Source organism: Brachypodium distachyon, chromosome 5 (assembly GCF_000005505.3).
Source record: "Brachypodium distachyon strain Bd21 chromosome 5, Brachypodium_distachyon_v3.0, whole genome shotgun sequence".
Taxonomy (NCBI): domain Eukaryota; kingdom Viridiplantae; phylum Streptophyta; class Magnoliopsida; order Poales; family Poaceae; genus Brachypodium; species Brachypodium distachyon.
The window spans coordinates 13,401,789-13,423,993 of record NC_016135.3 but is presented as its reverse complement, the minus strand read 5'-3'; the positions used below and the strand labels follow the sequence as shown (position 1 = coordinate 13,423,993).

General features: G+C 49.8%; 3 protein-coding genes and 1 long non-coding RNA gene across 5 annotated transcripts; 2 read left to right on the top strand and 2 right to left on the bottom strand.

Annotated features, from left to right (window-relative positions):
* The first annotated feature begins 1,555 nt into the window (after nucleotides 1–1,555).
* Nucleotides 1,556–7,737, top strand: LOC100822602 (RNA-binding motif protein, X-linked-like-3). Its single transcript, XM_003579688.4, has 3 exons — nucleotides 1,556–2,398; nucleotides 6,527–7,102; nucleotides 7,202–7,737. The coding sequence occupies exons 1-3, from the start codon at nucleotides 1,667–1,669 to the stop codon at nucleotides 7,403–7,405; spliced, it is 1,512 nt and encodes a 503-aa protein (XP_003579736.2). The 5' UTR covers nucleotides 1,556–1,666; the 3' UTR covers nucleotides 7,406–7,737.
* Nucleotides 2,994–4,510, bottom strand: LOC112269456. Its single transcript, XR_002961305.1, has 2 exons — nucleotides 3,926–4,510; nucleotides 2,994–3,847 (listed from the first exon to the last, which is right to left on the bottom strand). It is a non-coding gene; the product is annotated as an uncharacterized LOC112269456 (long non-coding RNA).
* Nucleotides 7,738–10,941: 3,204 nt separating the features above from the next.
* Nucleotides 10,942–13,191, bottom strand: LOC100836731 (monooxygenase 2). Of its 2 annotated transcripts, none has more exons than XM_014895498.2 (5): nucleotides 12,766–13,191; nucleotides 12,542–12,607; nucleotides 12,260–12,440; nucleotides 11,883–12,111; nucleotides 10,942–11,772 (listed from the first exon to the last, which is right to left on the bottom strand). In XM_014895498.2, exons 1-5 carry the CDS (start codon nucleotides 13,038–13,040, stop codon nucleotides 11,222–11,224), a joined length of 1,302 nt encoding a protein of 433 aa, XP_014750984.1. In that variant the 5' UTR covers nucleotides 13,041–13,191; the 3' UTR covers nucleotides 10,942–11,221. The 2 variants fall into 2 exon arrangements, with proteins under 2 accessions (XP_014750984.1, XP_014750983.1); XM_014895497.2 differs by having other exon boundaries at nucleotides 12,260–12,446; nucleotides 12,766–13,189.
* An 8,082-nt stretch (nucleotides 13,192–21,273) lies between these two features.
* On the top strand, nucleotides 21,274–22,181 carry LOC106865557 (forkhead box protein H1). Its single transcript, XM_014895773.2, has 2 exons — nucleotides 21,274–21,767; nucleotides 21,928–22,181. The coding sequence occupies exons 1-2, from the start codon at nucleotides 21,399–21,401 to the stop codon at nucleotides 22,012–22,014; spliced, it is 456 nt and encodes a 151-aa protein (XP_014751259.1). The 5' UTR covers nucleotides 21,274–21,398; the 3' UTR covers nucleotides 22,015–22,181.
* The last annotated feature ends 24 nt before the right edge of the window (nucleotides 22,182–22,205 follow it).

Below are 22,205 nucleotides of genomic sequence, written 5' to 3'. Positions count from 1 at the left end.
ACTTGTCTCAGTTTTTTAGTGAGAAACAAAAAAGTATTCCGGACGAGTGATATGGTGACAGTTAATTGCTATGTTTAAACCAGAGACATCTCACTCAATACAGTCATAAGAAACGAGTTTACTCAGTGAAGTTACTGGAATTGCTGGTGACTTGTAACACATGCATCCTTCCACGTGGACAGAATTTGTGGATTGCTTGTCTAGTCAGCTGAATATGTTTTTTTTCCTAATTCTTGTTTCCCGCACTGTCAATCTTAGAATGATGAACGGTTTTGTCCTTCCTGTATTTTTAATTAGTTACATTTTACCCTAATCTAATCTTTCACGCAGGGATGTCCCTTTTCATAAGCACACTAGAGATATATGTAAGCAAATGTACAGTGGATCCTTCAGATGATAGCAAGCACAGTTTCATGCAACTGCTGCTTTATGTTTATGCTTGCTCACTCTCATGCTAACTAACTTCTTTGTAGCAAGTCAAGGTAACTTGTAGCTACACTCTAGAACTCCTTTTATACACATATCTCATGGTTATCAGAAATTTAGATTAATTCGACTGCAACGACAAACGAAACAAATTTGATTACTGAGAAACACATTACACTGCCATAACAAGTTGAGTGACTGCCATTCTCATAATTATCAGATTAATAACATGGATTTCTGGTGACAAATAATTGTCAGAATATACTTTGGCATCTTCCTTTGCGTGCGCAATTGCTTCCACCGATCTAACTAGTGGGGAATTAAACTGTCCGCATTAATGGGGCGGCATGTCTATTCCCATCAGTCACCTATCTACTTAAAGCGGTTGCTGCTGATAAAATATCTTCTCTCTGTCTGGAGTGTTAACAAATTTCTGTTTAAAAGATATTCCAACTTGCATGGTGTTCACTGTGTGCTGTGTGTATACTGAATTCTTTTTATACTGCAGATAATTGATCTGTAGGTGCATATTTCGATGCTGAGCTAATAATAGTCTGTACCTACATCTTGATTTCATTTGAAACTTCGTATGGATGTAGTGCTGCACCATGCTGCAAAAGTGTTAGCAATGTTTTTTTTTTCGTGGTGTTTTCTTCTCACAGCATGCTTGTGCTTTCTGTTGCAATATGAGTTGTGTATAGTTTGCTTTCCCTTTCAGAACCGTTTAAGCTTTCACAGTTAAACAGCTGTACTGCATAAACCTGCAGTAGTGTTTCTAAGAAAAATTATATGTAAACAACTTGCCCTAGTATTCATCTGGTTGATAAGGGAAGTGATTTTTTTCCATGTATGTTTACATTCGTTAGCTAAAATAATATGCGGTGCATTGGAGATCTTGCAGGGTTGAAGAACATACTATTTTGTGGATTACCTTTTCTTTTTTGTGTGGTCACACGTTGGTCCAATTCCAACTGTCCCTTGGCTCCAAAGATTGCAAAAAATCTCCACCAGAGAACAAATGAAGTGCTTTCAGTCATTAAGTGTGCATGATATTAGCCACCCATATTCTGGGTTTATGGAGCCTCGTTCTGATCCAATAATTTATTTAAACTGCCTAGAGCCCTAGATGTTGCTAGGTTTACCTGCTATAAATACCTCCTACCGTATGCTTCTTGGTACCATAGTGCAACCAAGTATCATCTACTTGTGTTCTGTGTGATTCATTGCTTTTCATTTTGAAATGGCAGACGAGTATGATCGCAGCAGCTATGGAAGGTCTGGTGCAAATGATGATGAAGGCGGGTACAGCAAGACTAGCGAGGAAGACTATGGCCGTGGTACTGGTGGGTTCAACAAATCCAGCAATGACAACAATGATGGCGAGTATAAGAACTCCAACACCAACGACTATGGTGGCAGTGGTGGCTACAACAAGTCGGGCATGGATGGTGCCAGTGGTGGCCTGAAAAAATCTAGCACCGATGACTACGGTGCCAGTGACGGCTACAACAAAACTAGTACCGATGATTACAGTGCCAGTGGTGACTACAACAAGTCCAGCACAGACGATTTCAGTGGCGGTCACAACAAATCTAGCACCGATGATTACAGCGGCGGCGGCTACAACAAACCCAGCGCTGGTGGCTATGACAGTGGATACAAGAACTCCAGCACCGAGGATGGCTATGGCGGAAGCGGCTACAAGAAATCAAGCACTGAGGAGGACTCCTACGCCAAATCGACCACCGAGGAGTCTGCCTACGACAAATCAAGCATCGAAGACTATGGCAGCGGCAAGAACACCTCCAACACTGATGACTACAGTGGCAGTGGGTACAACAAGTCCACCACTGATGACTATGGCGGCAGTGGCTACAACAAGCCAGGCGCTGATGAGTACAGTGGTGGCTACAACAAGTCCAGCACCGATGAGTATACTGCCGGGACTGGCAAGACCGGCTCTGACGATTACTAGAGAAGATTGTCAAGAAAGTGAATAAGTGTGTCCTTGATGCTATCATTTATGTGTGGTTGTTGTTACTGGTCCTTGGTAAAGGATTTAGCATATGTGTTTTCTTACTCCTATCCACAGGATGGATTTACCTATATGTAGCACGTACCGGTCTGTATGTAGCAGTCTTGCTTGCCACAGCACTACTATGCCTTTTCCATGTACAAATATGTAATAGAAGTAATGCTACTTTGTGATACATTGAATAAAACATAAAACATAGTACTCCTTCCGTCTCATATTAAGTGAATTTCTATTACATGTATCTAGACATCTTTTAGGCATAGATACATTCATGTTTGGACAAATTTGAGTAACTCAGTATGGGACGGAGGGAGTACTCCGTATAATCCTTTGTAATGCTGTGCAGCGCCACTCCCCCAGTCATATTCTTTCTGTTAGAACTGGGTTGGTTGCAGTTTCTTAATCCTTGTGGAAAGTGGACCTTGCGAACCTCTTGAACCGTTCGCGCGCAAAGTGAACTAGCTATCCTGACGGATTAAAGGATCATCGCACATGCTAGCAATGCCTGCGCGTATGTATGTAGGCGGAATCATGAATCCATGTGTTCCGTGTTAACTCTTCTTAAACGCAACCAATGAAGTCGATCATAGACAGAAAGAAATGGCAAGCTGCCTGCCTGCCTTACACGAACGCCTAACCACACTTACGAATAACGAATGGTCTCGCTAGATCGAGACGAGAGCATACACGTTGCATAAGCACACTGATCGATCGTATTCCACTCGTACCATATACCCCTATACTACCGGCCACCACCCACGTACGTACGTTTACACGTGGACGCAACTAGCTAGCGGTCGTACGTACGTCTTCCCATCAACGAACGCGCACGCGACGCGTCACTGGCCTCATCCAGCCCCATATCCATGTCGCCGTCGCGGCTGTCGGTTCCGGACTGCTGGTTGCCGACGGCGACCTGAACGCCCAGGGCCGGCAGGCCAAAGTGGACGTGCAACCACATTATATCCACTGGCGCGACGCGACCAGCCAGCCGCGCGCGGGCACGGGCGTGTACCGACGACCGATCGATCGCCGTCGTCGGGGTATCAACGCGGGATATCCGCGCCTAGCTTGCACAGGCCGGCCGCGCGCGCCCTTGAGACGCACCCTGCCGACACTTGCTTCCCCAGCCCGCCCTTGAGCCAACCAACTCGAGATCGACACATCACACATGCCGATGTTGATCCCGCTGGCCCGGCCCGGCGCGTCCACTTCGATGGTTCGATTATGTGCCCCCGGCCGGTTTACTTTGAGCGAACCGGCAGGCGGCAGGCTTTATCTGCTTGAATCTCTTTGAGCTTTATGCTCTGCATGCAAGTTGCGAGATGCAAGATTTTGCCTTTAATTTGCAAGTCGCGCGCACCACTTGCTCGCCGACGCTAAACTCTGGGAAAGGACAAAAGAAGAGGAGATTGAGTCCAGAATCCAGATCTTTATTTTCTGGTGGGAATGGAACACTGGAACCTGTGAGTGGCCTTATGTAATCCTGTACGTGCGCGGCGCACTGGAGAGTACTGTGAAGAATTTTGTTCCGGAGAGACGCCGCGAACAGCGATCCCGTCCCGGCCTTCCTTTCCCGTTGAGAACTGAGCTCGAGGCTCCATCCGGCCATCCAGCGGTATGCCGGCCGGTATGGGTTCAGTCCATATGTTGTTAGTTTGGACTTTGGACCGCGATGCGATGCGAGCGACTGCGTGGTGTACGCGGGCGCATTCATGCTCTGGAGGCTGGATCTTAATTGCGTACCGACGCCGGCCATGATAAGTCGCATTGAACACACCGGCCTACGGATCGAGCACGTATGCGGGCAGCGATCGATGTATGGAAGTGATAACTAACTTCTTTATGTCTGATGATGACACAACGGCCAAATCAAAGAGACAGTATCACCTGCGTGATTTTATTATAAACTAGTTACTCCCACCGATTCTAAATTGTTTTCGAAATATTACATGTATCTAGGCGTCTTTTAAGAATAGATACATCCATATTTAGATAATTTTGAGATAAGAATTTAGTATCAGAGGGAGTAACTTTTAGAGATAATTATGCTGCATTTTAATATTATTTTATGAACTACTCCTTAGACGGAGTAACACGAATTTTAAGAGAGAATTTCATATTTACCATTCAAATTTTGCCCAAATGCCACTCAGAATTTTCTTGTTCCAAATTTGTCACTCAAATTTTGCATGGGGTGCAAATATGCGACTACCGTTAGTTGACCGCTAGTTGACCGTTAAGTAAGAGATGAAAAGACAATTTTTTCCATAGATACTATGTTGATTTTCTTTACAACAAAGTACTCATTTTAGAGAACTTATATATTTTAGAATTTTTAGATGTCAGTAACACACTGTTTCAGAGTAAGTTTCTGTAAAATTTTGAAATGAGTAATAATGATTTTGGCATTAAAAATTGAAAATTTTAGCAACACTTCCTTGATTTTACTTAACATCACAAAATTCATAATGTTATGCCTCAGCGTGTTGATAAATTGTTCCACTCTTTAGTTTTCCATTTCATTCTTCGTATGTCTCGGCATTGGAGTGGAGAAAATTAAAGGAATGGTTAAACAACAGCTGGACGCCATAGCTGTCAGATCTATGAGAGAATTAAATGAATAGTTAAGCACTTCAACTTGGTTACTTCAACCTGTGGACCCGGGGGTATTTTGTCAATATGAAAAAAACTGACAATTGTTTCAGGCATACTGAGTCTCCTTGTATGGGCCTCCAACGCTAAAGTTTGGTCCTTATTTGGATGGATGTCAAACTTCCACAAGCCAACTCAAACAAAAAAAGTTGGCCAGTGTTTTAGAAAGCCAAATATTTGGTAGAACAAACTTGGGCCATATCCAACAGTCCCTAACCATTAGTCTGGGAAAATTTTACAGTACCGGGCCCGGTACTCCATAGGAACCGTGAGGAGTACCTGGCAAATCTAACCGTCCGTTCACAGGGTTAATTTAGACTTTGTCTTAGCATTGTCTCCCATCTATCTTCCCAAATCGATCACGGTGTACTCAGGAATCCCCATGTGGCCATGTCCGCCCCTCTTACCCTTGCGTGCCTGCCATTGCACGCATGCACTTCACCGGCAAACTTGATTCCCCTCCCTCCGGCTAACTCTCCCCCCTACTGCTCAGGCGCTCACTAACCTCCCGATCCATATTCACAAACAGGAGTACGTCAGTTAGCAAGATTCATTACACTACAATGAAATACTGATTCAAGGAATAGGATCATTGATGATCGACAGTGCACTGTTCAGCACAAACGGTCGTGGTCATCGTCAACCTCTCCGACGCGGCTGTGCCCCTAGGTCGCCGCAGGCAGCCGTGCCGATAGCCGACGAGCACAATCGATCCATGCCGCCGGCCGCCGTGCCCGAATCCACGATCCACGCCGCCGGCCGCGGTACCCGAATACGCGATCCACGCCGCCGGCCGCCGTGCCCGAATACGCGATCCTGTTATGGTTCTTAATGTTGATTAACACACACATTAGATTAGACCCAGGAGCGCGCGTGAGCATTCTGATTTCATTTTGATTAACAGGTACCCATCAGATTGGATTCCTAAATCACCTGTGGACAATGTAATTTGTTGATGTGTTGTTACAATTTTACCCTTAATGTGAAGGTACTTCCTAGGTTTTAGGGTTGGTACTCCTTGAGACTTGTGTTGTAGTCTCACGTAAAATTGATCATTAGATTAAGATAAATGGACGGTCCATATTTATTTAGGAGTATTGTAAACTAACATAGTCTGAGATCCAAGAAACTCAAGGAATAAACCCCGTCCACATTAATTGTGGTCCAACAAGTTGATGTCGATGTGCAAACACAGTTTCATCTCTGCGAACATAAATCCACTTTTCCAACTTCCAAGTAGAGCTGTAGAGTATGATTTATTTGATTTCGCATGCATTACAGCAATACGTACGCGGCAAATTAGCCACGATCGATCTGGCCTGCCAAACTGGAGCTCTCTGCTATAAATACTCCACGTTGCTGTGCTCATAGGACAAACAAACCAGCGCGCTTTACACTTGTGAGTTGTGACAAGTGTACTGTTTTCTCTCTCAAAGTCTCAGACCCGATCGAACGAACGAACTTGAGATGGCTGACGAGTACGGCCGCAGCGGCGCCTACGGCAGGTCCGGCACCGACGACTACGAGACCGGGTACAAGAAGTCCGGCACCGACGATTACGACGGCAGCGGCGCCGGCGGGTACAACAAGTCTGCCGGAGACGACGAGTACAGCGGCGGCGCCGGGTACAAGAAGTCAGGCGCCGGCGCCGACGACTACGATGGTGGCTACAAAAAGTCCACCCACGAGGACTACGGCCGCAACAAGTCCGCCACCGACGACTACGACCGGAGCGGCGCCGGCGGATACAAGAAGTCCAGCGGCGACGACGAGTACAGTGGCGGCGGGTACAAGAAGTCCGGTGGCGACGAGGAGTACAAGAAGTCTACCGGCGACGACGACGAGTACAGCGGCGGCGGTTACAAGAAGTCCACCCCCGGCGGCGACGACGACGAGTCCGACAAGTACAGGAAGGAGGAGAAGGAGCACAAGCGTAAGGAGCATCTCGGCGAGATGGGCACCCTCGCCGCCGGCGCCTTCGCCATGGTACTTAACTACTTATAATACGCAAGGTTAATTTCCATCGCATGTCTGCCATTGATGCTTTACGTTTACACGGCTGTGCGTGCGCGCGTGCGTGTGCAGTACGAGAAGCACCAGGCGAAGAAGGACCCGGAGAACGCGCACAGGCACAAGATCGAGGAGGAAGTCGCCGCGGTGGCGGCCGTGGGCAGCGGCGGCTACGCGTTCCACGAGCACCACGAGAAGAAGGAGTCCAGGGAGGACGCCGAGGAGGACGAGGAGTCCGGCCGCGGGGAGGGGAAGAAGAAGCACCACTTCTTCGGCTAGCTTTTGCTGCTAGCTGATGGATCTGTGCCTTGCGCGCGCGCGTTTCTCTCAAATAAGAGCCAGGGTTTTTTGTGCGTATTGGGCTCAGTATTTGTACGTTTCGGCATGTGTGTTGCTCCCGCGTGCATATATGTTGTGCCGTTGTGCGTTGTGCGGAGTATTCAGGTTGTGTGTAGTGTGCCTGCGCGTGTAACTACTGTACGTCGTGCACTCGTGCTCTCCCGCGCGTACATATACGTACGTGTTTTATTTCCCCCGTGGAACATTATGTAATAATAATATAACTGCATACTGGCATGCGCCTCAGCAGAATCCTACCTACATATACATCAGTCCCATCTTTGGCTTAGTTGTCAATGGACACACAATAGACGACGCAGATGTGTCAGTTGTTGCCAGATCTGACCAATTAAAGGCTTTTATCCTAAACAGCAATCGTTACTTGAATAATCTTTGGTTTTCGCAAAACAAAAGTTGAATCTTTGGTGTTTTCTGCATGATCTTCTGGGTATCTTAGACAAGTTTAGTTCTTGTTACGTCCGTTCATTATCTATGCCTATCTAAAAAATACGGACCGTTTCTTTTACCGTCGTCTGTCAAACTTTTCATAAAATTTGTGAGTCCCTAGGATCGCACCGAATCAAAGTAAAAAATACGCATCGTTCCACCTTTTTTTCTCCCTTATTTTCATCAAGCTCTCGAGACCCACCTCATTCGCCCGCACGCAAATCACTCCTCCGTGCGCTCCAGACGTCGAGCTCCCCTCTCCTGGCGCAGCCCAATAGGAGACCCTTCCTAATCCAACATAAAAAATACTTCCCCTGACGCAGCGAAGAAAACCCAATTAAAAGCCCAAAGGTATCTCTTCACACCTTCGACCTTGCTCCGCCGCTTTGCTAATGCTCATTATCTGTAGGTGCAGCGGCAGATTGATTCTTACAAAAAATATGGTCCAGCATGCGGTGCCTCCTTCCATCCGAGAGCCGGCGGCGCTGGCCTGCAGGCTCCATCTTATCATGCACCATTTAATTCCAGAGAAAACAGGGGAACATGTTCGTTCTCTCAGCCCTCATCCCCCGGCGTATTGATCTAGGGCAACGGGAGCCACTACGACAATTCGCGCTAAGGCGGTTCAGCATCCGTTTAATTCCACAGAAAACAAGGGAACATGTTCGTTCTCTCCGCCCTCATCCCCGGCGTGTTGATCTGGGCCAACGGGAGCCGCTACGACAACACGCGCTAAGGCGGTTCAGCCGTGATTATGAGGGATGATTGAGGAGGGGAAAAGGAAAGGAAGGGCAGTGGGATACGGTTCAGAGCACATGTACGGGTTGAGGGTCGAGGAGGCGTCGTCGAAAGTGGGGAGTGCGGCGGCCAGCGCGTGCGTGTGCTGCTTTTGGCGCGAGGAGGAAGACGGGCACGAGCACTCGTGCGGGCATGGGTGGGACACTCTTGGGGAAGCTGGCCCAAGAGGAAGAACGGGTGTGGCCCAAGACGAAAAAAGAAAAAGAGAAAAAAATAGAAAACCCAAAAGTGGCTTTCCTGGGCCGTGGCAGCGCATGGGCATTCTGCTAGTTTATATCAAATGATTGCAAAAGTATATTCTTCGTATCATCTACCCAAATAATAAAGGAAGGAACGCTTCCTTCGTCGTCGTCCGTCCTTGAATTTTGCAATTTGCCCCTTCATTTTTTTTGTTAATTCAACCCGCCATCCAAATAAAGGACGGAACTGGGTTTGTTTTCCAAGGTTTCGACTAAACTGCAATTTTGCGTCTCCTTCCACGGATCTCTCCCCGACTCATCCCCGAGTCCTCGACCCGCATCTCGCCTTGCCTCCTGCTGAGTTGGGACCCAAGGCGCTGTCCCGTCGTGCCACGGATCTAGGTTTTTCTGCAAGTTTGCCCCCCCTCCCCACGCTCTCTCTCTCCATCTGCCAGCCCAATAGCTGCGGCGGCGCTTTGGTTGCCACGATGCTGCTCCACCTTCTACGGCCGAACGCTCGCCTCCGCCCCGACGCCGCGCAGCCGCCCGTCCCCTCATCCACACCGACCTCCTGCGCTTCACTGCCACCATTCACCCACCGCCCACCCGAATCTAGAGCGCCACCCATGGCCTCCTCCACCTCCGTCTCGCCTGCCGCTGCCGTCTTCTTCGACAAAACCACCGCTGCCTCCTCCCTTCCCTGTTCCCTGCGTCGCCTCCCTCCTAGCCGCTCGTGCCCGCACTCAAGCTCCCGCATCCTCTTCGCCGCCTGCCACGCCAATACCCTCCTCTCATCACCCGAGGCCAGGTGTCGTCCGCTGCCGTGGCATGCTCGTCCGCCTCCTCTGCTAGCAGGTTCTTTGTATGGCTGCTCATGCACGGGCTGCCGCCGGGCAAGGTGGCCATCCTAGAGCGCCCAGTGCCTAGCTCCGGTGGGGGCAAGGACCGGCCTCTCCACCCTTTGGACAAGGTGGCCATCCTGCAGCACCCCGTGCCTAGCTCCGGTGTGTGTGGGGCGGGGGGGGGGGGGGGGGGCAAGGACCGGCCTTTGCATCCTTTGAAGAAATCAGCGATAAGTCGGTAATACACTCAGTGACTCAGAATTCTCACGTTCAGGAATATGACAATTATGGATTCCATGACAAAAGCAATTGTTCCGTTAAATTCGATTGAATGTAAAATTATCTTATTGTCATTTCAACCATTTATTTTATAAGTTAAGATGATACCATTCGGGTGGGATTTTTTTTGACAACTTCTGATGAGAATTATTGGTGTTCATTGATCCACATGTTTATGCCACATCGACAGTATTAACCTCAAGACCTAGAATGGGATGTTGAATCAAGTGGCGCCTCCTTCATGCCATATCAATATCTCGATTGGGAAGCGTTATATTCCTCACGATGGATGCGTGAAATACTATCATCTTGTTATATCCCTCGCTCACGTATGCGTGAAATCCTAACTCCTTTGCAAAACGGGACGTACTCACATCCCCTGTGCTCGGGGGCGTAAATCCCTAAAATGGTAGAGACATCACACATAAAAAATAACGAAAACGACTTGAAACATTAGACCTGGCCACTCACCGATACATACAGGGTGTGTGAAGGTTTTCTCATCCAACAAAATGGCTAGGCATCAATTGCGTGTAATTCAAATTTTAAATTTACTAGTCAAATTTAGTGCTCATATTTGACTTGTATTTGGAGATGTCTTGGCAGCGAAATTTGAGTGGAATCAGTACACACCTCGAGCTCTGGTTGCTCTGTGGGGTGACTAGCTTGTTTTTTCAACATGGTGACCTTCTCAAAGGCAACATTGCTCAGTTGATTCAGAAAGCCTTTCAAAGTAAAACAAAAAAAAACGAGACATGTCTCCTTCGGGCCAACAACCATCTCTTGAGCCCAGCAAGCCTCCCCAGGGCCAGGCTCTCAGGCCTCCTGTCGTTCCATCTCACAGCTTGCGAAAGCCGTCCCATAATTCTTGTCGGGACAAATGAATACCAACAGAAATTTGAACTAAAATTTGTTGACGATTGGAGTCTCATTTTGTTTTAGAAAAGGGCTGGTACTTGCTTAAGCAGTGGAAAGTATGTTTTTTTACAGCAACAGTGGCAAGTGTCTTCTTTGGCTGGATATGCATCAGGTAGACTATAGATCATCCTGCGCATGCAACCAACCGAGGACTTGTACTGTACTACGCTGATATCTGAAATTATGGACTGCAGTTACTCTCATCCTCCCATTATGTTCAGTGATCCACCGAGTATACTGAAGGTTCCCAGATTAGGACACACTGTATAATGAACGGAGTACAAACATCCAATTTACTCCAAGTGGCGCTTGCCATCCTCCGTCCGCGGCACCAGATCACCGCAGTCGAACCACATTGTATCCGCTAGTTTTGGGAACAAGAACCTGTAAAAGATCCAGTCACGAAACATCCTGACCAGGTACGCCCACAAGCCCCGCACGTTGGTCCCACCCTGCTGGACCCAGCCGGACAGGTAGGCCCCGGCGACCAGCCAGGCCGCCCGGCCACGTCGTTCTGCCACGTAGGCGGCCACGCAATCGGCAGGTGGCACGTCCGTCCGCGACAGAGCCCGGGCGAGCACCACGGCGTCCTCCAGCGCCGAGCACCCGCCCTGTGCCATGTCAGGCGTCATCGGGTGGAACGCGTCCCCGGCCACCGTGATCGGCCCGCGGGCTGCTGGGCCTCTCAGGATGGCCCACGGTGGCCGGTACAGCAAGGGAGCCCATGAGAGGTTGCCGTGGTCGGAGTGGCGCACGACGTCCAGGTACTCCGCCGGCATGTTCCTGCCCAGGTTGTCGGTCACCTCCCGCAGGATCTTCACGGGGTCCGCGCCGGCTTCTTTCTCTGCAGCTCGATTACTTTCAGTTTTGCAGTGTTCCAAGGCAGAAGAAAGCTTAATTCCGTTGATTCTGAATCGGTAGCGATCGACTGGACACGTTTTGGGGTTAACTTGCCTGCGCCGATGGTGTTGTTGACGAGGAACCAGTAGACGTCAGTGTCGCTGATGGGCACCATGCCGGCCCTGAGACCCTCCGAGAGGAACTGCCGGAGCTCCTTCTTCAGGTTGTGGCCGTCCGGGAACACGGACAGCCCGCGGACACAAGACCTGCCTGAGCTCGCCGGCTCGGACAGGCCCAGCCACTCCGCCACCACCGAGTGCACCCCGTCGCAACCGATCACCACCTTATTAATTAATCAAGAACGTATTATAACACGACTTGTAAACCACCGCTAGTCATGCTTAATTAAATGTCGACTCTAATAATGTGCACATGTTTTTTTTGGAAGGGGAATAATGTGCCCATGTGAGTGCTGCGTTGCGATGGCGTACCTTGGCGCGGATCACCGTGCCGTCGTCTAACCGTAGGGCGGCGATGTCCGGCGAACCCTCGGCCGTCTCGGTGCTGATGGAGACGAGCTTGGAAGAGAACCGGATGGTGCCTGCAGGGAGCTCCTCCGCGAGCGCCTCCAGCAGCGCCTTTCGATGCATCGGCCTCACTCTGACGTCGTCGCTAGTTCTTAATCGGTTCAGCGCAGTTGATCAGACTTTTGAGTTTCAGACTAAGAATCGGAAAGAAGCCGTACTAGGCTACAGTCCGTGGATTCAACCAACCTGCTTTTGTCTCCGGCAAAGCGGAATACCTGCGTCTCTCCAGTTTCAAGAGTGGTCACTCGGGATCTGCGCGCAGTAAAAACAACTGATTAGAGCAAATCGCACCCAGGAAAACTATCTCGGTCAGATAAAATGGAAACACGCAAGCTGGGCATATGTATGTGCTGCTGCCTGCAGTAAGTTTGCTTTCTTTCAGCTGATACTCGCAAGGGACGCGTACGTACGTTTCGAAGGCATCGTAGCGGGAGGTGAGCTTGTGCGCTACGCCGAGGGCGCGGAGCGCGAACCAGCCGTTGGGGAAGATGGTGAGCGCGGCGCCCGTGGAGCGCAGCTCGGGGTGCCGCTCCAGGACCAGAACGCCGCCAGGCCGGGCCACGCCCACGCCGACCCGGCGCAGCGCCAGGGCGGTCGCGAGCCCCCCGATCCCGGCGCCAACGATGACCACCTCCGCGTCCACGGCCGCCGCCGATGATGATGCCGGTGGTTTGCTGCTGGCCATCGTCACCCAGTTGATCTTCGCTGGCCAATAGCTCGTGATGGTTGTTGCCCGGCTATGCGCGCTTGCCACAGAGAAGGACGATATGGTATACACTGCACATTGGTAGGTGTGCCAGATCGAGGGGTGGTGGCGTACTACTATGATATGCACCGGCGCGAGACTAGTGGGCGCGTAACTAACACAAAGTAACATGAGACAAAAAAGTCGCTTTGGCCTAGATCAGCAGCTCTGGTCTGTTGTTACGTCGTAACATCATGTGATCTGACGCTGTCGTGGTGACGGAGATGGCTGCTGATAGTGGTTGGCGGGTCCAGGAACGCAGCGTCAGGGCAGGGGTCAACTTGAGAGTGACGGTCTTTTAGTGTCATTTCGGTGTGGACCTTCCCGTGTGTTTATGGACGGTTACACCGTGTTCGCATGTGTTCAACTTTCTTACGGTTGATTTCAGTTTTCTGATATTTTTTAAGTGAATTTCCCTTTTTATTGCCCACTCTGAGAGAGTTTGTGTTACCTCGTTTAGCAAACAATTTTTGTTTTATCATATGTAAACAACTTTTGACACGATTTTACTCTTACTACGATTTTCGGCCATTATGACAGAATGGCCCCACATGTCAAAACTCTGTGTCTTCATGTTGAATGCGTATATTCTGAATGTGCTTGGTTGAGTAACAAAATTTTGGCTAGCCCATACACGAAAGCGTGTATTTTTCGCCAATACGTGGGCAAGCAGGATCTCCTCCGATTTGGTCCTCACAGAATCGACGGACAAGAAGCAATCTCCAAAATAAAATCTTGTACTACTAGAAATTGCTAGTGTGAGCAGCCGCTTGAGTGCATTTTTTTTCTTCGAAAAGGTCATTCCTCTAGCTGAATTCTGAAACTCTCCGTGATTGTATTGATTCAGTTACAAGGGTATAAATACATGAGATGGAGAGTGGGGCGCACATGCAGGACACGCATGGCCATAACAATCGTACAAGTAGTTACAATAGAATCCTAGGAAACAGTCTACTACATATTTCTACACCCCCGCAGTGAGAACGGCGGATGGAACGACGTTTAAACTGAACCTGAAATCATTGTAGACTGACGATGGAAGCCCCTTGGTAAATATATCCGCAAACTGAGAAGATGTAGGCACATGCAGAACCTTGGCTTCTCCAAGGGCTACCCGGTCACGGACAATGTGGAGATCAATCTCCACATACTTGGTGCACTGGTGTTGGACCGGGTTGGAGGAGAGATACATTTCACTGACATTGTCGCAATACACAAGAGTAGCTCGGCGAGGAGGGCGATGTAGCTCAGTCAGAAGCTGGCGCAGCCAACAAGATTCGGCAATGCAGTTTGCTACTGCTCTGTATTCGGCTTCAGCACTGGATCTGGACACCGTTTGTTGCCGCTTCGATGACCATGACACAATATTTGAACCAAGAAAAACACAAATCCAGATGTGGATCTTCTAGTGTCAGGACAGCCCGCCCAGCCAGCATCGCTATCAGCAATGAGATCATGCGTGGAGGATTTGTGTAGCTGAAGCCCGAAGTGAGATGTGCCCTTGATGTACCTCAAAATTCTCTTGATCAACTGAAAATGACTGTCCTGCGGATCATGCATGAATAAACAAACTTGCTGAACAGCATATGCTATGTCTGGCTGAGTAAGAGTAAGATATTGCAAAGCTCCAGCGATGCTACGATGAAGGGTGGGATCTGCGAACTGTTTGCCATCTGAACTGGAAAGTTTTGAGCGTGTGTCAATGGGAGTGGAGATAGCATGGCAATTAAGCATATTCGCTCGGTCTAGAATTTCTAGAGCATATTGTTGGTGAGACAAAAATAGGCCAGATGGGTTGCGGTGGACATTAATGCCAAGAAAATGATGAATGTCACCAAGATCAGACATGGAAAACTCACACTCGAGGGAATGTATAATAGAGTTGACAAATGTGGTGTTGCTGGCAGTAAGGATTATGTCATCTACGTAGAGAAGCAAGTAAGCCACAGAATCCCCTTGGTGTAAGATGAACAAAGAAGTGTCGCAGTTGGAGGAAGCAAATCCCAGAGAATGAATAAATTGCTGGAAGCGATGAAACCATGTTCGTGGAGCTTGTTTTAGGCCATAGAGTGATTTGTTTAGGCGGCACACATGATCAGGATATGCGGGATCAGCAAAACCGGATGGCTGTTGGCAATAGACAGTTTGCTCGAGGTTACCGTGGAGAAAGGCGTTTTTGACGTCCAATTGATGAAGCGGCCAGGAGTTGGACGTCGCAATGCTGAGGACGACGCGGATGGTGGCCAGCTTCACAACCGGGCTGAAGGTTTCGCCATAGTCGATGCCTGGTTGTTGAGTGAATCCCCGCACGACCCATCTTGCCTTGTAGCATGCGAGAGAGCCATCTAGATGGAGCTTGTGCCGATAAATCCACTTGCCGGTAACGACATTGACACCTGCAGGATGAGGAACCAAAGACCAAGTATCATTCTGCATTAAGGCATATATTCATCGAGCATACCGTCGTGCCAATTGGGGTCCTTAAGGGCAGAACGATAGGTGGCAGGAATTGGGGAGATGGAAGCACTGGTGGTCAAAGCGTTGAAGAGTCGTTTGGGCATGAGATATCCGGATTTCGCTCGGGTTGCCATTTTGTGTGGATTTACGAGTGGACATACTAGTTTGGCATTGGGCGGGAGAGGATCACGACGTGACGAGCGTGGAGTGGTTGGGGGGCTCTCGGTGGGCGCAGCGGACGAGGATGATGCCGAGGTTGGTGAGTGGGGCGCAGATCCCGGGGTAGATTGCGCCTGGGTGAATCCTGGAGATGGCGTGGGTCCCGGAGGCGATGGCGGAATGGTTGGGTTGGTGGGGGAAGGCTCTGGAACGGCACGGATCCCGGGGGGGATTTGGTAGGTGCGATCTTCTGCGGCTGGACTAATCTGTGAGGTAGAATTGTTAGGCGCTGGAGTAAAATAAGGAAAAACGGTATCGTCGAAAATGACATGCCGGGAAATAATAATAGGCCTGGAGGCTAGATCAAGGCAACGATACCCTTTCTGTTCGTGTGGATATCCGATAAGAACACAACGCGAGGATCATGGGGCTAATTTATGGGAAGAGGTGGGGTAGAGATTTGGAAAGCACAGACACGATCTCGCCTTCAGCAAAACCGGATGGCTGACACCGCCGCCGCCGCCGCTGCCGAAGCTGCTGCTGCCGCCGCCGCCTCCTCTCTCACCACCCAATCTGAGACCTCCGGCTCCAAATCTTCAGACCTCCCTCCCTCCCCCTACCAAAACATGCATGGCGTCACCATCACCAACTACATCAACTTCCGTCTGGATCTTGCCAAAGGCAACTACACCCGGTGGAAACTCTTCTTCCTTGCCTTCCTCTCCAGGTTTGGCGCCCGCCACCATGTCGAGGAGGAGTCCTCTCCGCATCTGATGGACGAGGAGTGGCGCCGTGCCGACGCCACGACCGTCCTTTGGACGTACACTACCATCTCCGAAACGCTGCAGGACATCGTCATGTCAGTGGACGCCACCGCCTACTCCATCTGGCAAAGCATCCACCTCTACTTCCACTCCAACAAGCCTGGCCGTGAACTCCAGCTCAGCCAGGAATTTTGCTCCATCGTCCAGGGAGATCTCTCCATCGAGGAGTACTGCCGCCGCCTCAAGAATGTTGCCGACGCCCTTGCCGACATCGATGCTCCCATCTCCGACAAGTCCCTGACTCTTCAGATGATCGACGGGCTAGATGAGCGCTACAAGGTGCAGCAGGAACTCCTGCCGTCCCTCGATCCATTCCCGTCTTTCATGCAGGCACAATCTCGCCTTCAGTTGGCTGAGAACTCCCTCAAGAAGAAGGCCAAGGCGTCGAATCCCCAGGTCCTCGTCGTCCACAACTCCTCCAACCCGAATCACGGTGGCAATGCCTCCAATGATCGTGCTCCGGCCGCCCCCAGAACTATCAAGGTGGACGCGGTGCAGGGCAACACAATGGCGGCAACCGTGGTGGGGGTCAGAACAACGGCAGCAACCGGGGCGGACGTGGTCGCGGCCGTGGTGACAATGGCGGCCGCGGCAACCAGCAGGCTCCCTGGATGGGCTATTTTGCCCCTGTTCCATGGGGCACTCCGGCACCTCAATGGCCGCGAGCGGCCTGGATCCCGCCGAATGCCACGGGCGTTCTAGGGCCGCGCCCCGGTGTCCCCTCGCAGGCATACGCCACCATGCCGCCCCCAATGGCCCCAGCGCCTCAATCACCGTATGCGTACTCGTGGGACCAATCCGCCGCCCACAGCAACGTTGTTCCTCATCAGTCTGGCGCCGAATGGTTCATGGACACGGTAGCGACATCACACGTCACCAACAGTTCGGGTAACTTGACCTCGTGTCATTCCCCTTCTAGCATTGTTTCTAGTGGCATAGTCATTGGCAATGGGTCTCATCTCCCTATCATCTCTACTGGTTCTACTACTCTTACTCGTCGACCATTTTATTTATACAAAGTTCTTGTCTCACCTTCTATCGTTAAGAATCTTATTTCCGTGCGCAAATTCACTATAGACAACCTTTGCTCTGTTGAATTTGACCCATTTGGTTTTTCCGTCAAGGACCTAGCCACACAGAGAATTCTTCTGAGATCCAATAGTCTCGGCGAGCTCTACCCATTCTTCGGCGCACAGGCTCGCAATCCCACGGCTCTCTCCATTATCTCCTCCACCGACACTTTGCACCGTCGGCTTGGTCACCCCAGCGCTCAGTCCCTCTCTCGGCTCACTCAAGATTTTCTTATTTCATGTAATAAAGCAGCAAAACCATCTCCTATCTGTGAGGCTTGTCCATTAGGATGGCAGCCATGGCTCCCGTTTTCAGCTTCCTCTTCCTTCAGTACTACTGCTCCGTTTCAGCTTATTCATTGTGATTTGTGGACATCTCCTGTAGTCAGCTTCTTTGGTTATAATTATTATTTAGTTGTTCTCGATGATTACTCCCACTATTCCTGGGCCTGTCCCCTACGACGTAAATCTGATACTTCTATCACGCTCCAGCAATTTTTCTCGTTCATCAAAACTCAATATCATGTGATCATTTCTTGTGTGCAGTGCGATAATGGGGGAGAATTCCTCAACGAATCTCTTCGTGCTTTTTTCTCAGCCAATGGAGAGTTTGCTTCCGCCTCTCCTGTACCCACACCTCCCCTCAAAATGGCAAGGCCGAATGACTTATTCGTACAACCAACGACATCGTCCGAACTCTCCTAATTAAAGCCAATTTCCCCCCCTGATTTTTGGGTCGAAGCATTGCACACCGCCACCCATCTCCTAAATCTACGCCCATCCAGATCCATCAATTTCGTCACCCCTTCGTTTCGCCTACACGGTGTTCACCCATCGTACGATCATCTTCGGGCTTACAGGTGTCTGTGCTTTCCAAATCTCTACTCCACCTCTTCCCATAAATTAGCCCCACGAGCTTCATGTGCTAGCCAATGCAACCAAAAGACCGATCTAATGGAAAGGGCTAGGCAATCCACTTATACTTCAACACTCCCCCTCAAGTGTGGCTCCCACAGGCCTAAACGTGGATCGAAAGTGCGACGCAATTTAATTGCGGCAACCGGGTCTCGAACTCGAGACCTCTTGGCTCTAATACCATGAAGAGCTTCATGCGCTAGCCAACACAACCAAAAGACCGATCTGATGGAAAGGGCTAGGCAATCCATTTATACTTCAACACTCCCCCTCACGTGTGGCTCCCACAGGCCTAAACATGGATCGAAAGTGCGTCGCAATTTAATTGCGGCAACTGGGTCTCGAACTCGAGACCTCTTGGATCTGATACCATGAAAAGCTTCATGTGCTAGTCAACGCAACCAAAAGACCGATCTAATGGAAGGGGCTAGGCAATCCACTTATACTTCAACACTCCCCCTCATGTGTGGCTCCCTCAGGCCTAAACGTGGATCGAAAGTGCGTCGCAATTTAATTGCGGCAATTGGGTCTCGAACTCGAGACCTCTTGGCTCTGATACCATGAAGAGCTTTGTGCGCTAGCCAACGCAACCAAAAGACCGATCTGATGAAAAGGGCTAGGCAATCCACTTATGCTTCAACAGTCACGGCCTTAATATTATTGGAGTCATAAAACGCATAACGATCTCGGTTACTACTAGGAAAAAACACCCTCCTCCTATAGCATGTCGCTCCGGTGTTTCATCACCTTGGAACTCGTCAATAGACACCTGGAAATAGCTTTTACAAAGAGAGCTCTTTTTCCCGGAGCTCACAAGTGACAAACCCCCAGTTTAATGATGGAATGTGACTTCATTGTGGGAGCAACAAAGATCCTAAATGAGCCCCGGAGCCGGAAGACCAAGGTTGTCGACCTTCCTAGGTCGCATGCCCGACCTATCTGCACCGTAATTCTTCACACGAACAACATTGGGTGCAACAACCGACGGTGCAACCACATGGATCATCGCCATATTATCAAAAACATCACCAACAGTGGCTCTGCCTGTTTGAGGACCTATACATGGCCCTCAACTTGTTGCTGGACGTTGGTCTAGGTGGCATGTACAACCAGCTCGTTCGACGAAGTTGGTACAACCACCTCTGCCTCTCCCGACGAAGTGGGTACCTTCACTCTCATAGTCCCTCCTTTGCCTCTTTAGGCGAAGTCAGCGATTTGGTCCCAACCACAACCACCACCATGGCCATGGCAGAATAGAGTGCAATCGTAAAAGACTAGAGTGATGCTTTGATTAAAAGGATTTCCATAGTAATATTAGAGAATAAAACTCCATAATAATTTTTCTATGTTGGTTATTTTATCCATGGGATTAAACCCTAAAAAGGAAATCTATGAGATTGTTTGCACTGTAATTTTACACTCCACCCAATCATCTTCAATTTTCTTGTTTGTTTTTCATCTAGTTCAATCAAATAGACAAACATAGGTACAAACACAATACGATAGAGTTTGAAGAGACGTGATATTGTGATCTTTTGTTTTCTCTATTTTTATATTTTTACAGTCCAAGTCACGAAATTTTAGGGTTTGTTTGGTTTGGTGCCAACACTAACCGAGCCAAAATATTGGCAACCAATATTATTTTGGCACTTGTTTGGTTTGTGACCAAGATTTTGGTTGCCAACATGCATCATGCCATGTCTCCCATACATTCTTGCTAAATAGTTGACAAAGTAAGCGTTGAGAAATTCTTTGCCAAAAAATTGGTAAGCCAAATCTTGCACTTGTTTGGTAGTGTTTTATGGGACACCAACCAAACACACCCATAGCAACTGAGTTACTTCATCCTAGACCTGGGCATGGGCGGGGGCTGAGCCTCAGGGGCTGTTTGGTTCATGCCAATGCTTGCCCAACCAATTCTTGCCAACAATTAGCCAGCCAAAATATTGGTTAGAGATTTTTTGACTCCAAGTTGACCAAATATTTGGCAAAAGTTGTGAAGTGATTGTGAGGTAGGTGGGCAAGATTCTTTTGACTACCAATTTATTGGCAACAAACCAAATGGAGATCAAATTTGCATTGGCTGCCAAAATTTTGGCAAGGCAAGTTTGGGCACAAACGAAACATGACCTCATTTCCCACCCGAATCCTCGCGGTAGAAAACCAAAATGTATAAAAACATCATTTTTTTTAAAAAATAGCTTTTTTTAAGGGAAAAAAAGGCCAGGTTGGGCCAGGTAACGAGCTCGGGAGTTTTCTGCCGGCTTTGTAAAGCCCGGCCTGGCCCAAGAATGCCCAGGTCTACAGTCTACTCCAGCCAGTCGTGCTGTTGGTCGCTCTCGAGCCGCTCCAAGCTTTGACCAGCAAGCGGCATCGGAATCACTCGTTCCCCGGTGCCCGCGTCGGCCCCAATTGATGCTTCAATTATCTGGCCGAAAAGCACCTCGGGTTCCATCAGAAAGAACTCGCATTGTTCGGACCCCGCGCCCGTACTGTTCAATCGTCGGCGAGCAATCTGCTGGTAATCACCGGGTGATTTGCACGTCCTATTTGCCCTGCGATTCCTTGCAGTCACGCACGCCCGACCCCAAGCAAGAAAGTCCCGAAAGGTGACCGCTTTGTCGCAGCCTTTTGTTTCGCACAGTACAACCAGTAGCCCAGTAGCCGTTTCCTTTCGCCGTGTTTTGCTTTGCCTTTTTACCCTGCGCTGTCCCCGCCCGCAGTCCCGCACTGACCCTCGGTGACCGGCGCACCCCACCCAAAGGTCACGGGCGCACTGGCACGGCCTCAGACCAAACCAAACCAGAACGAAGAGCCGGAGAAGAGAGCACCAAAACGCTCCGTGGCGAGAAGAGAGCGCGAGAGGGGGGAAAATGGGGGAGATGCAAGTGCAACCACGCGCGTGTCTCGCCGCGTCTGCGTTGCTGCTCTGCTCCCTCTTCTTCGTGCAGCCGTCGCAGGCCTTCTTCGGCGCGGAGAAGGCGCCCGTGGCCAGGGGCGTCGTGGTGCCGGACTACTCCCCGCGGCCGCCACCCACGCCGGTGGCCGGCTCTGACGACTACATGCCGAGGCTGCCGTCGGAGGGCGCGCCGTCCGGCGGCAATGCGGCCGCGCCGGCGCCGGCTCCTGCCGGGACGAGCACCGCCTTCATCAGCAGCAACCCCGCGGCGCCGCTCCCGGCCGGCGTCACCGACTCCGCAACCGTCCTTCCCATGCCCACCCCTGGACAAGAGCAACGGCAGGTAAGTAACTTCTAATGATATCTGAAGCTCCTGATTTCTTTAGCTTTTCTTGCTTATCTGCGAGCTTGCATTGTGGCATTGCCCTTTCATTTGCGTCAATCGAGCTTCATTTCACCTTGGTCTGACTTCTTTTGCTTCTTTGGCTTGGGCGCTTTTGCAGGACGTGGGGATGGGCGCCCTGCTTCAGGCCAGGACGGTGCCGCTGCTCGTTCCGCTCGCAATGATGCTCTCCTTTTGGGCGCTCTAGTTGAAGCTGTAGTTTTATTTTCCTCGTTTGACTGATGAATCCGTCCATTAATTGTCAGTATATTTGCCTGTAATCAGCAATGCCCTCTCTCTAGTCTGTTGATCTGTTCCAAGCTCTAACCATCTGTAAACACGGTCACCCCTGCTTAATTAGTGCTTGCTTCTTAATCATTCCTCTCGTTATACTTTCTT